Here is a 12,351-nt window from a genome sequence, read left to right on the forward strand (position 1 = left end):
TGATATAATTAGTAAACAAGAATTCTTAATTTAATTAGCAAACCATCAATTCTGAAAAAAAACTTTGTTCCTGGGTGAAAAGTTTGCATATATATATCTCAATAAGTAGTTGTTTAGTTCTTTTGCACATCTTGAGAAATGAGAGGAATGTAAATTCTGGAGTTTGTTTTGTTTGTGTTTGGTGATATACTCAACTGCATGAGAGTTAAAGACCTCCATGTGTACTGCAGATCCTATAGCTTACAAGCATGCCATATATCTCAGTGCAGAAGACTTTACTGGTGATATCTTAAGTTTAGTTAACTTAAGGGGGTCAATGTTAAGTTAAGGGGAGTCAATAGAATTGCTGTGGTTGACTTCAGGAGAACTGGGATATTCTTTATGTGAATAGATGAAGCACAGTCTACTTTTTTTTTTTTTTTTTGCATTAGGGATTATCTGGGAAATAACAATTTCTAAATCATCTCCCCACTTGCTTCCTCTCTCTCAGAGAAATAATCACCAATCGAGTTTCTATTTTCTTTCACATTTGTATTCATTTAAAACCAGTACTTCTCTGCTGCAGACCTAGTAATTCACAGGCTTTATAAGCGTGCAAAGCCCTTCCTTGTTTCACAGTTCCCATCAAAAGGCAGTTGTACTAAGGAAAAATTGGACTTTTAAAATAGCCACATATATTTAAAAGTACATATATATTTCTAGTGTCCAGCAGGCAGACTGGAGAGGCTAGAGTTTGATGCTACTTTTATATCTGATGCATTTACAGACTTGTATCTGATAAAGTTAGTGTTAAGCAGAAGTGCAAATATACAGTTTACAAAGAAAATATTGGTTCTCTAGAGAAAAATTGCTGTTTTAGAAACTTGAAGTTAAAGGGCTGGTTGAGAAAAGTTTTCAGCCTTGTAGCCTAGCTCAGATATTCCCACTATTGGGATTCACTGGTCTCATAATAATAGATTTAGAAATTGTGTGAGAGCCAATGGCAGTCCCTCACATAACTTTTGATATATTTGGAAGTTTAGAAGGAAGCAAAGAAGGGTATTCTATAGCAGTCCCATATGGCAACTAGTCCCAGTAGACCCCTGGCAAGAGGACTGGAAATCCCTAGTCTGCACATGTTACCTTTACAGCTCTGGCAGCCATGTGTGTCTATTACTGTATGCAATAAATATGCAGTGGGTGGTGGTATTCCCTCAGGGCGCAATTTCTGTCCAAACTTCAGGGGAACTGGGGTAAAAAGAAGCACATTTGAATATCCTACGTTGCTGAGATTCATTTCAAAGCCCCTAGAGTCATGCTCTTCCATAAATGTTAGCTGCTTAATCTGGGGTAGAGATATCACACTATTTAGTATGAATATGGAGCCCTGCCTAACTGCCATGAAAGTTACTGAAAAGGATTATTAGCCTTTATGCAGAACCCTTTTAACCAATACTGCACATTAAGTCAGAAGAGGGACTGCCTCTGCAGTTTATTTAATGGAATCTACCTCAGGGCAAGGGCAATGCCACTCTTGCTGTATTTATTCCTGTACTTGGTATTTTTCTATTGTCTCCTTTTGGAACAATGATATTAATAATATTTGCTTGAAAGCATTCCGGGCTTTTCTCTTCACATTTTACTATATCGATATAATAATGTTGTCCAGGCTACTTGGAGTTATTTGACATGATTCATATTTTCTGATTTTTCTGACTTAACTTACTTATCAGATGAGTTACGAACTTACTATTTACTTGCAGGCACTGAAATGATGAAGCATTAATGAAAAGAACAGGCAGAGAGATGCCTGGAGATAATTTTCAGTGGACTTTTCCTATCTTTCCTCCAACCAAAAGTAGTTTATCTGCCATTGTAAAAATCCAAATAGGGAGATCAGTAAGATGGTATTCTACTTACTCTAAGTACTCATGAAATCCACTAGAACCTTTCTTCTGTTCTCTCTGGCGGCCTATGTTATTTTTACACAGTGGGGTAACAATTACTTATTTTGCTTAAAATGTAACTGACTCCTTATTTATTCTCTCGTTAAAACTTATATGATGATGACTGGAATAGTTTGGGGCTTCAAAATGCCCCATTCTATGTTTTCATTTTGTGCAGTGATTCTAATGAAATGTCTTCTGACATTCAACAGAGAACTTGCAGCAACGACTCTCCAAGAGAATCTTTTCAGAGGGCGTTGCTAGCACTTGCCATTTTTGCTGTGCACAAATCCAACTTTAAGTGTGTCATTACTTTTCTTCTACACCTTCCTAAACTAACAAAATTTATGGGAACTTGTTATGATAGATCTTCCGTTTGGGTGGTCTTTGAACTGGCTATAGAAGAGCTCTGCTTTCTTGTCTGAGTGGTTCAGTTCTTTTTGGATGTTGCTCTTTGGTATCAGAGCCATCCCATTCCAGTCGCCTCTCTCCATTGTTAGGAAGATCCTTCTCTTTTCGTAGTAGTTATGGAAGAAAGTGGGTCTGCAGCAAGGAAATCTCCTTTTTCCTCACCTCTGTGACTACCTCTTGCAGATAGCTGATTTTCCATCGTTCTTTCTCAAAGATATAATATAATAATGAATAAGATGTTACTGAGTGAAGGATTGTCCAGAGCTGTCTTGTCAGGTAAAGCTGGTGGGGTAGATGCCCAGAAATGGTCGGTCTTCTCCTAGGAGAGGGATCATTTGGATAAAAGATTCAAGAGCGTCCATAACTGTAGCATGCATATAGTATTGCAGTTTCAATCACGTTATTGATAACATGAAAAATGCATGCTGGAGTTCTTATATGCATCACATCTTGATGCTAGCTTTGTAAGAAGATTGTTTTCTACCTATTTTGCTTACATATGATGAAAACTCTGTCCTTCCAATGAAACAGAGAGCATTAGTAGAAAAAAACTGTTATTGCCCTGTTATTTCAGGGAGTTTTCTTAACTGTTGTGTTAAGTCACTAGGCAGATGGAATAGAAATGTCACTAATTGCCTGTTGTTATTTTACTCTATTACACTGTGTTCTTTGTTCTATAAAATCCTAAAGTTATAACAGTGTCTTTGTGATGGGCTTTATAACAGGAGAATTTTGGGGAGAATGATATTTGTGATCCTCCAAGTTTGCTTTAGGAAGTAATGGTACTGAGTGACTCATTTATCCAGATGGGGACAATATGACTTGTGTCTGAGAACTGGGGCCTGGAATGCAAAGAGTTTGGTGTTGTTTGTAATGTGGTTGAAAAGCTGCTCATATAAAGCTGCAGCAGAAGTTTCTTTTAGATGCACAGCGTTCCCGAGATCAGCTTGCAGAAATGCTTTCAGTGTGGAGAGAATGGGCTTTGTAAGGGAAAATCCTGAATTTCTCGTTGATGTAGATAGCGAGTTATGTCAGTAAGGATCTCATGCTTCTGTGTGGCACAGGGGCTTTTATTGAAGCGAATTACTTTTAAAGTCCTACATACTGAGTGAATGCTCTTCTCCGTGTACATCTTTTCTTTTCCGTTGCAAAGTAGATTTTTTTTTTTTTTCCCCCGTATATGCTACCCAGGAAGCATTTTCCTTCATACCTCTTCTCTTTTAAGGAAAATGGGCAATTTTTCCTGTACTTCCTCAAGTTATTCCATTTTTTTGAGTTCATACAATGTCGCTTCTGGTACTGCTTTCAGCCATTCGCATATGCATTTTTCAGCCGTTCGCATTTTGTTTTAGTTTACTGAATGCTCCTACTTTGTGCAAAACTTGTTTAAAATAAAATCAAAACAACAACAGAAAAGGCACAGGAGGAGCAGTTCTTGGGAAACTGTTTAGAGCATAGCATGTGATGGGTCAGAAGCCGGGGGCACCACTGGACACCCGAGGGCTCCAGCTACTGTCCTTGCCCTCACTAGGCAGTGTCAGGGCCCTGTTTTTGCAGTCTGTGAACCCTGGACCTTTGCTTGGTCAGGTGGAGATGCCATTGAAAGTTTCGCATGCAGAGAGGATGGTGCAACACATGGGAACTGCTTCATTAATCATTTCTTGTAACCTCCTAAGAAGTATTTAATGGATTTACAGCCACATGCAGGAAAACGCTGATCTCTGTTGTCTGTTGACCATTTGCCTTCCCCAACCTGCTACTTTAGAGTAAAGCTATAGTAAGCTTCCCTGGGCTGTTGAATTAGTAAAGGCCAGTTTTCTAGAATTGTCCTTTAGCTCTTCTGTTCATGAGATTTGAAATGTAATTATTTTACAATGGTTTCTCAATGTCTTAATTGATTTTTCACAACTTATGAGCTCAAAGTTGGCTCTACTGCCAACTCCTTGCGCCTTACTGTGTCGTAGTTCCTTTGATCATTAACTTTTGAAACTTCGTTCTTGGACTAATTTTCTATTGCAAAAATTAAGCCCTTCGCTTACCACCTTCCACATAGTTACTAGCCTGTCTCTACATGACATGTTCTTGTCTTGATTGCTTGTGGTAGCCCCAGCTAAATCATTCACTGCCCTAATTCTTAGAGCTCCCTACCTTTTAGGTCTTTATACCCCTCTACTGTAGTCTCTTCTTTTCTCCTGACCTTATAGGAATGCTATGAATACAAATATATTAATTTTTGTGCCTCCTTCTTGTCCTTCTCCCACACTTTCCACATTGCCAATAAACCCAGCAATCCTTTCCCAACACTTGCCTGTACCAAAAATGACATCATCCCTCTTTGCTGACCTACTTTAATACCTTCTCTGTAAATGTTCATTGAGACTTTTAAACTGTGCTTGAAACTTTAGAGCAAAAAGAATTTGGGATGTTCTAGCTTGCAATGCAGGCAGGCAGTCTAGTGATCTTCCTCTTTCTTCTAGGTACAGGAGGTGATAATTAAGCAGGTCTTTAAGGGGTGCTGATTAGCGTGACCAGCTTTGGGCCATATCTCTTATTTATTTGTGGGACCACTAATTATTGCTGCTAGCCTTTATCACCCATTCTCATTCTACCTTATGCATCCACTTTTCCATTAGCTTTAGAACAGATTTCAAGAAGGTTATTTTGTATATGCATGATGAAGTTAAATCTTGAGCTTTCGGGCAGCCTCCCACATGGGTCAGAGATTCGCCTCACACAATAGCAGCAAAAGTACTGTGGCAGCCAGTCTGCAGGCTGTAAATTAACTTCATGGACTGCGTCGCACTGTACTTTGAAGTTGTTGCTTTTTATGTTCTGAGCTTCCCCCGTTTAGTCTTTGTGAATATAAATCTTAGGAAGAATTATCATAATTTAAAAGGTTTAGACAAATAACAGCTGGTATTGGTTCATGGTCTCCAATTGGATCCAGATATTCCTGGTTCTGATAAAACTACAAGACAATCCTAGAAATTCCCTGTCCACAGCTTTTGCTAATGCCATTGAATGTAGCATCATGATTATTGCTGCTTTTAGAGATGATTAGCTGTCCTCCTGTATGGCTACTAAACACTGTAATTTAATCATTTCTTTAGAATGTCCCCATGTTGGGGCCCCATTCCCCACACTTAGATTATTTTTATTTTAGCATACGTCTTAGTAAAAATGTTAACTGGGATTTTGAGGAAGGCCCCAGAAACACATGAAAGCTTGTGGTTGGCTTGCTTCCAGGGGGAACTGGTGCCCTACTCCAGCAGCACCCAGAGCATGTCTAGTTCTGTTCAGAATTGGATTGGGCTCTGTACCCATGGAGGTGTCACCCCAAAGGGTAACTCTTCCATTAGTCTGCAGTTTTTGGCTGTGTGGAAAGCTGACAACATGATTTTGTTCTAATTGGGTGTCAACACACAGAGAATCAGACAGTGACAAACCTCTTGTTGGAACTGTCCCATGAATAAGGAACTGGAAAGCAGGAAAATATTCTCTTGGGGTACCTGAGAGAAAAAGAATACAAAATAAAGAATAGAGGAAAAGAATAGAAAATAAAGAATAATAGCCATGGGAAAAAAAAAAAGTTATTTTGGGGACTGCAGGTTTTTAGTGTCTCTGGTGAGAGATTAGATGAGGACATCTTTATTAGGTGTTTGTTTCTATCCTTTCTCTGTGGACTTCTGTGAATTGTTAAGTTTGTAATCTCTATCTTTTATTTTTAGAATATTCCGTGAATTTTTTTTTACCTTTTCTATTAGTATAATATAAATGCTAATCTCTCAGCTGGAAAAAATGGTGTATTTTCTTCCCTTCCCTGTTTTTCACCCATGCTGCCAAAAAGGTTGCTTCTTGCCATGCTTGTAACTGATGCCACAGCTTGTGAGTACATGTGTATGGAAGCCAGAGCAGATAGTGTCTCCTGCAGTTGTAGGACAAGCCTTAGCACCATTTCGTTAGCAAGGCCTTTTACGCTCGTGCATCGCTCTACTTTTTCATTAGGGAAAGTAGGAGACTTGAGCCTAAGCATAAAGGATTGACTTGAGCCTAGAAATAAAGGCTGTTCAACTGCTTTGAGTGCCTAAGTAACACTAAAAAATTGCCTCACCCGTGAACACAGACCCGCTAGTGAACACTAGTCCCACTCCCTGAGACTTCCTTTACTGTCTCCACTTACAAAATAATATAATACTAAGAAAAAGAATTAAAAAAAAAATCCATCACCATGGTCATTTTCCAGCGCAGTGAAGCCTGACAATTAAAGTAAACATTTAGAGAACACAATATGGGATATATAACCTACCCTTTCTATGACAGTTCTTTAAAATTGATTTGTTTGGAAGGCCAGGTGTCTCATGCCCGCGAGCTTTGGCAGTTTATGCCCTGTGAGTTGTGTTTCTGCTGGTGGGAATACTCCTGATCTCCCATGCAGGTGTCTGCAAGTGAGGTGTAGCCAAATTTTCAGCACAGCTGACCATCAGCTGCATTGAAGAATTGTCTCAAAAATATACCTGCAGGTTAGCAATGATGGGAGAAAAATAACTTTTGAGAGAGCTAGGCGTAGTTTAAAACAGAACCAAAAAAGCTTATCACAAGAATTTTAAAGCACTAACTTGCTGTGTTTTTAGTGGATCATGATTTTGTTTGTGCTTCTGTTTCTGTCACTCACAATATAATGAGGAATAGGGGCCCTAAAACAACAACAACAAAATTGAGCAACCTCTTTTAAGCCTCTTACTAAAGTTTACTACTAGAAAACTGTATGCAGAAGAAGCCAAAAGGTTTTCTGGAAGAGTCTGCCAAGGCAAGATGTGTGATTAATGCTTATGATTTTTTGGCAGCACTATAAGAAAGCTGAAACTTTTGTTTCAAGACAAGCCTGCAGGTCATATCATTCACCTTGGATTTTTATGGTTTTTTTTTTATCAGCTTGTTTTCTAACTTGTAAAGGTGCTTGTCCCAGCCATAACGATTCTAAATCTAAATCAATAATGTCCTGTACACTCAGGGGCAAGTAACGTGTGTCAATGAAAAGTATGAAGTCAGTGCACACTGGAAAAAAATGTCTCTGCCATCTTGAGCCTCCCATTAAAAGGTAACACAGCAATGGGAGCTGACATCTGAAGGACACCTCTGTCAGGGGATTTTAACAATCTTCAGCTCATCTACATGGACATACTGTTTTTCTGCCTTCAAATGTGGATATGTCTGATATATTGAATGCAGATGCCCTTTTCTTTTTATCTGTAATATCAATATTAATGTGCACTGTACACTGATTTTTAACTGCAACTACCAATCTGTGAATGGGGAAATGAAAAGTGAAATGTGACTTCTGTACAGAACGTAAAAGTATGTGTTTATGTGCACAAACAATGACTTAAAATTTATCCTTGCTGACTTAATTCAGAACTGAACTCATCTAGGTATATTTGCATCCCTTTATTTTCCTACTTTTATATTAAAATTGGTCTAAAGTGTCTGATATATACACAGATTAGTGTTACCTATATCTAATACTGTGTAAGGGATATTTATGCATTCTTGCTTGGGTCCAGTAGTATGTATCAGACAAACATAATTCATTTTTCAGCCTGCCTCAGCATAACCTTATTTTACCTATTAAACAGATGAAGAACCATAAATGCAAGTGTTGCTTCTATGGTCTTCTGTTTACAGGTAGAGAGGCCATAGGAAGAGCATTAAAACATGAACAGAACCTGTAACGATTGTTGCTTTATGTACAGGATTAGTGGAGCTGTGCATACTTTCAACCAGCCAGCTGTACAATTGAAGCTCATAAAACTGAAGGAAACAAAGCTAATCTATGAAAAAGGAAAAAAAAAAAAAAGCCTTTATGAACCACAGGGTTATGTTTTTATGTAACTGCATTTGTGGCTTTCAAACTAACCAAAGTTCATGGTATGTTCATCTTGTCAGTATGCATTTAAGACCACCAACTTTGTTTTATTTCAAGCCATCTTTTGAGTTGTTGTAACACAATATGACTGAATGTGTTTTGGCAAGGAGTAACTAATCTAATCCATATACTACCAGATGAAAGTAATTTACTATGGGTTAGTTGAAGAGCTCAGATTTTCAGTGCAGCCCACAGAGACATTTTTCCCCTCTTTTAATTGTCCCTTTTTTATGTCTAAACAGATCCAGCAATGGGAACAGAACCTGGAAAAATTTAATATGGATCTTTTCCGAATGCGATGTTACCTAGCGAGTTTGCAAGGTGGAGAGCTCCCAAACCCAAAGAGCCTTTTGGCTGCTGCCAGTCGTCCTTCAAAACTGGCCCTGGGGAGGCTTGGCATCTTCTCTGTCTCATCCTTCCATGCACTGGTAAGTCTGAATGCTCTTTTCATGGGTATATAACATAAAACTGACATTAGTATTATATGTAGAATTGTGTTAGGATAATACATGATTGCACCCACACATGCACTACCCACACAGCCTGCTCCCTTCTGACTGTTCCTTGGCTGCAAATAATTTTCTTCTGTAGGGACAGACTTTGAGACCAGGAGGATACAGCCATGACCCTTCCCCCCCCCCTTCTTTCCCCTGAGATGCCAGAAATGGCTACTTTGACTTCTATCTGAAAAAAGAGACAAATCAGAGTACTTCTCAGATGTAAACAAGTCAATGTATTTCATTCCATTTCACCCCCATCGAGTTCACAGGTTAAAGTGCATGGGAGCTTAATCACTAAAAGTAAAACAAACCTAAAGCTGAAATTGCTGAGAATTGATTCTGGTCCCTCTGGGTTGAGTTGATCATTTTTGGAGATCCTAGAAGTTTCATTGTTTTGGAAGAAGTTTGGTATCCTCTGTTTGGAAGCGAGTGGTTTTAGAATAGACCAAAACTGGAGGCAGTCCAGCGCTATAAGTCACTTTTGAGAACTGTGGCCTGCATTTGCCAAGAGTAACGAGGAGGACCTTCAGCTGCTGTAAACCATTCTCACTGGGTTGTCTTCATGTGAACTATGGCAGTAACAGTTGTGCCTCTGCTTTTCAACCTCAGAGGGTCTGTGAGGCTGGTATTTGCAGAGAAGGCCAGATCACACATGCTGCCTAAGTCAGAATGACTGGTAGCCCTGAAAGACCATTCAAGGAATGTGTTTCTTTCTGCCTCTATTTTTATCTGCGTGGTTTGTGTCATTTCTGGTTGATAACATAATGCTGCAGCATGTTTATCTCTGATGTTTGGAAATTCTAAGAGCTTTCCTCCCTCCAGGAATTTCATCTTGAAATCATTGGTTATCATTCTTTTTCAGAGTCTTTTTATTACCTTATTTTGTTGCACGGAGCAGTATTTTCTCAATTCTTCTCTTCATGTGACTTTCTAACTTTTCTCCATGACATAAAGCACATTTTAACTCCAACCGAATGCCAAAAGAAGTGGCAGAAAGTTTAAAGAACTGTGCCTACATCTTGGCTTGGTATATTGAGGTGAACTGAAGTAACTCTCATTTGATGCCTCAGATTGAAATAACTGGTTGTTTTGCTCCTGTAAAAGTGATATGGGAAGCTCTGTCTGTATGTTTAAATAGATCTGCTCCCGGGATGAAGCCGCCCTCAGGAAGCGGACCCTGTCTCTGTCACAAAGAGTCCGAAGTAAGAAGGGTCTGTTTTCTTCACTGAAAGGACTGGATACATTGGCAAGAAGAGGAAAAGAAAAGCGACCTTCCATAACTCAGGTGGGTGGCATTCGCTGGGATCTAGGACACCAGAGCATTGGAAGGATTATTTTTAATGGGCCTTGTTCTGTGAGAGCCTGGCTGGGACCCTGTTGGTACGAGGAGCAGATGTTGCCTGTTCGCCAGGGCTGTGATTGCAGTTGCAGTAGATAAGGCAGTCTCACAGTGAGGGTGTCCACTTTGTAAGAGGGGTTACTATATACCTAATTTTGGATTGCTTGGTGATGAATAAGTGGTGAGTGAGCGATTTGCACCCAGATGGGCTAGCTGATTACCAGCAGTGCAAGATCTTCAGTTTAAATCTGTAACACAACTTGTCTTCTGGTCACACTGCGTATTATGTGGGAGTAGGGTTTCTTAGGAGACACCTTCTATGTACAGCTCTTAAGGCAGTGTTGTACTGACTTCCCACTGGGACTCTGAACTACTCTGCAATTTAAATGCAAAGTAACTTATGTCACTTTAAAAGTGAGGAGAGACCAATGAGCCTTTTGACATGCCCTTTTAGGGGACATGTGCAAAGCAGCATATGATACTTGGAAGTACTTTTTAGTCAAAAGGAGAAGACTGCTGTCATATATAAGGCCATTTTTCTTGTTGTTTAGATACGTGGCTAATGAAGCTGTGTCAGTTTGCACCACATAAAGGTTTGGCACAGGTTTGTAATGTTGGAGCACGTGAGCCTAAGGAGAGAAAGGCTGTGCCAGCACCTCCAGACAGTCCCATGCATGCCCACACTGAAGGACTGGCGTGGAGTGCATACACTAGCATCTCACAGGATCTTTTTCTGCTCATGACAAAGATGCCTGTGCATACATTCAGTGTAAATCCCATGCTTCAGGAGTCTATTTCACCAATAAAAACTAAACTAAATGTGGGGAATAGGAAGGTCAACAGCCTTTTCCCATAAAATACATAAAGTAAGAGAAGTGACATTTCCATGGCTGTTGCACAGAAGGGTGTACACATGTAATCGTACTCAGAGTGCCCTTGACTAGCTTTTGCCATGCCTACAATACCTACTGCAAAGCAGTATTTTGTTCATTGTTCATTAGATAACATTTTTCCTAGGTCTTATATTTTGATTTTTTTTTTTTATCAAAAAGTATGCTCATTTAGCAGTGAAAAACTGGTAACTGTTACATATGTATGGCAATCTGCTTTTGGAATATTTTGTGCATGCCTATCTGTATTCACATCACAATAGTCCAAGGCTGATGCAACAGCTTTAGTGTTGCAAAATAACATATCGGGGGTTCTCTGGTCAAGCAGTTTATATTTTAAATGGGTAAATATTTATCTGCATGCTGAGATGAAGTTCTTTGGGTAGCTTTTATGCACTATAATATATCAATAGAAAAGTGTTTATGTGATGAGGCTGAATAAGAATAAAAATTCAACTCTGCTTTATGAGAGGGAGGCGAGGCAGATGCTTTCCCTAAATGATAGTTTTCCTGTGTTTTTCCCTGTACACTGGCAGATGAGGCTGGTTCCCAGCTGAGCTGATACCTCTCGCTGTGTTAAGTGCGTGGTGTTTTCGCCTGTATGCCTTAAGAGTCCTCTGAAGGGATGCTGTGGCACTACTCAGTGAAAGGCAAATCATATTTCCAGAAAGGGAAATCTATTTCCATGGCAGGGAGAGGAGAAAGGCACCGTCCTCACCAGTGTTTTTCGGCAGACTGAAGAGGGAAACCAGAGCACAGGCAGAGGTGCCCCGCTGCAGAGACCTACTCTCTGCCTAGGGAAAACAGGAGAAGGATTTTGTTTGCACTGTTTCTTCCAAAGCTTGCCGTCAGTTGGCCCCAAAAGGTGTTGGTTTTCATCCGTGAGCTCGGGTTTTTATTTTTTCCTACAATTTTTTCCTACAAACATCCTACAATAAAATTACGGAAATGTAAATGCTGAGTGTTACATATGAGTAATGCTTGGGCTATGACTCATACTCATAAAAAGAGAAGAATTTTTAAGAGCATAGGTTAAAATACGGACCCACTCTAGAAAGGGGTTGCAAAGTAAAACCACATCGTTGCTCAGATGCATATAACTGTTTGTGTAGCAAAATCAGAATGGGCCTGAGACCACCTTTCTTGTGATCTCTTTTGACCCACTGGGAAATTGGGTTAAGCAAAAAGTGGAGCCTAATTCTCTGCCCGTTTGCTCTGATTTCTGTCTTAAACAGTAGGTAAAAAATCTTGCCTTTGTGGATTTAATTAAGAGTTTATCTCAAGTTGATATAGTGTATGGTGGTATTCATCTACACTAGCTACAATTTCAGATGGTACAGTCTGGAACATCATTGTGTCAGAT

General features: G+C 39.5%; 1 protein-coding gene across 6 annotated transcripts in view; it reads left to right on the forward strand.

Annotated features, from left to right (window-relative positions):
• The window catches only part of TIAM2 (T cell lymphoma invasion and metastasis 2), a 172,774-nt gene that overhangs the window by 103,470 nt on the left and 56,953 nt on the right, over nucleotides 1-12,351 (forward strand). For all 6 annotated transcript variants that reach the window (XM_026044345.1, XM_026044343.1, XM_026044348.1 and 3 more), the window contains 2 exons: nucleotides 8,502-8,687; nucleotides 9,898-10,044. In XM_026044345.1, the coding sequence (XP_025900130.1) occupies nucleotides 8,502-8,687; nucleotides 9,898-10,044 (333 nt within the window). The remainder of the gene's footprint in view (nucleotides 1-8,501; nucleotides 8,688-9,897; nucleotides 10,045-12,351) is intronic.

This window comes from Nothoprocta perdicaria, unplaced genomic scaffold, assembly GCF_003342845.1.
Source record: "Nothoprocta perdicaria isolate Ctin4 unplaced genomic scaffold, notPer1 scaffold_36, whole genome shotgun sequence".
NCBI classification, from domain to species: domain Eukaryota; kingdom Metazoa; phylum Chordata; class Aves; order Tinamiformes; family Tinamidae; genus Nothoprocta; species Nothoprocta perdicaria.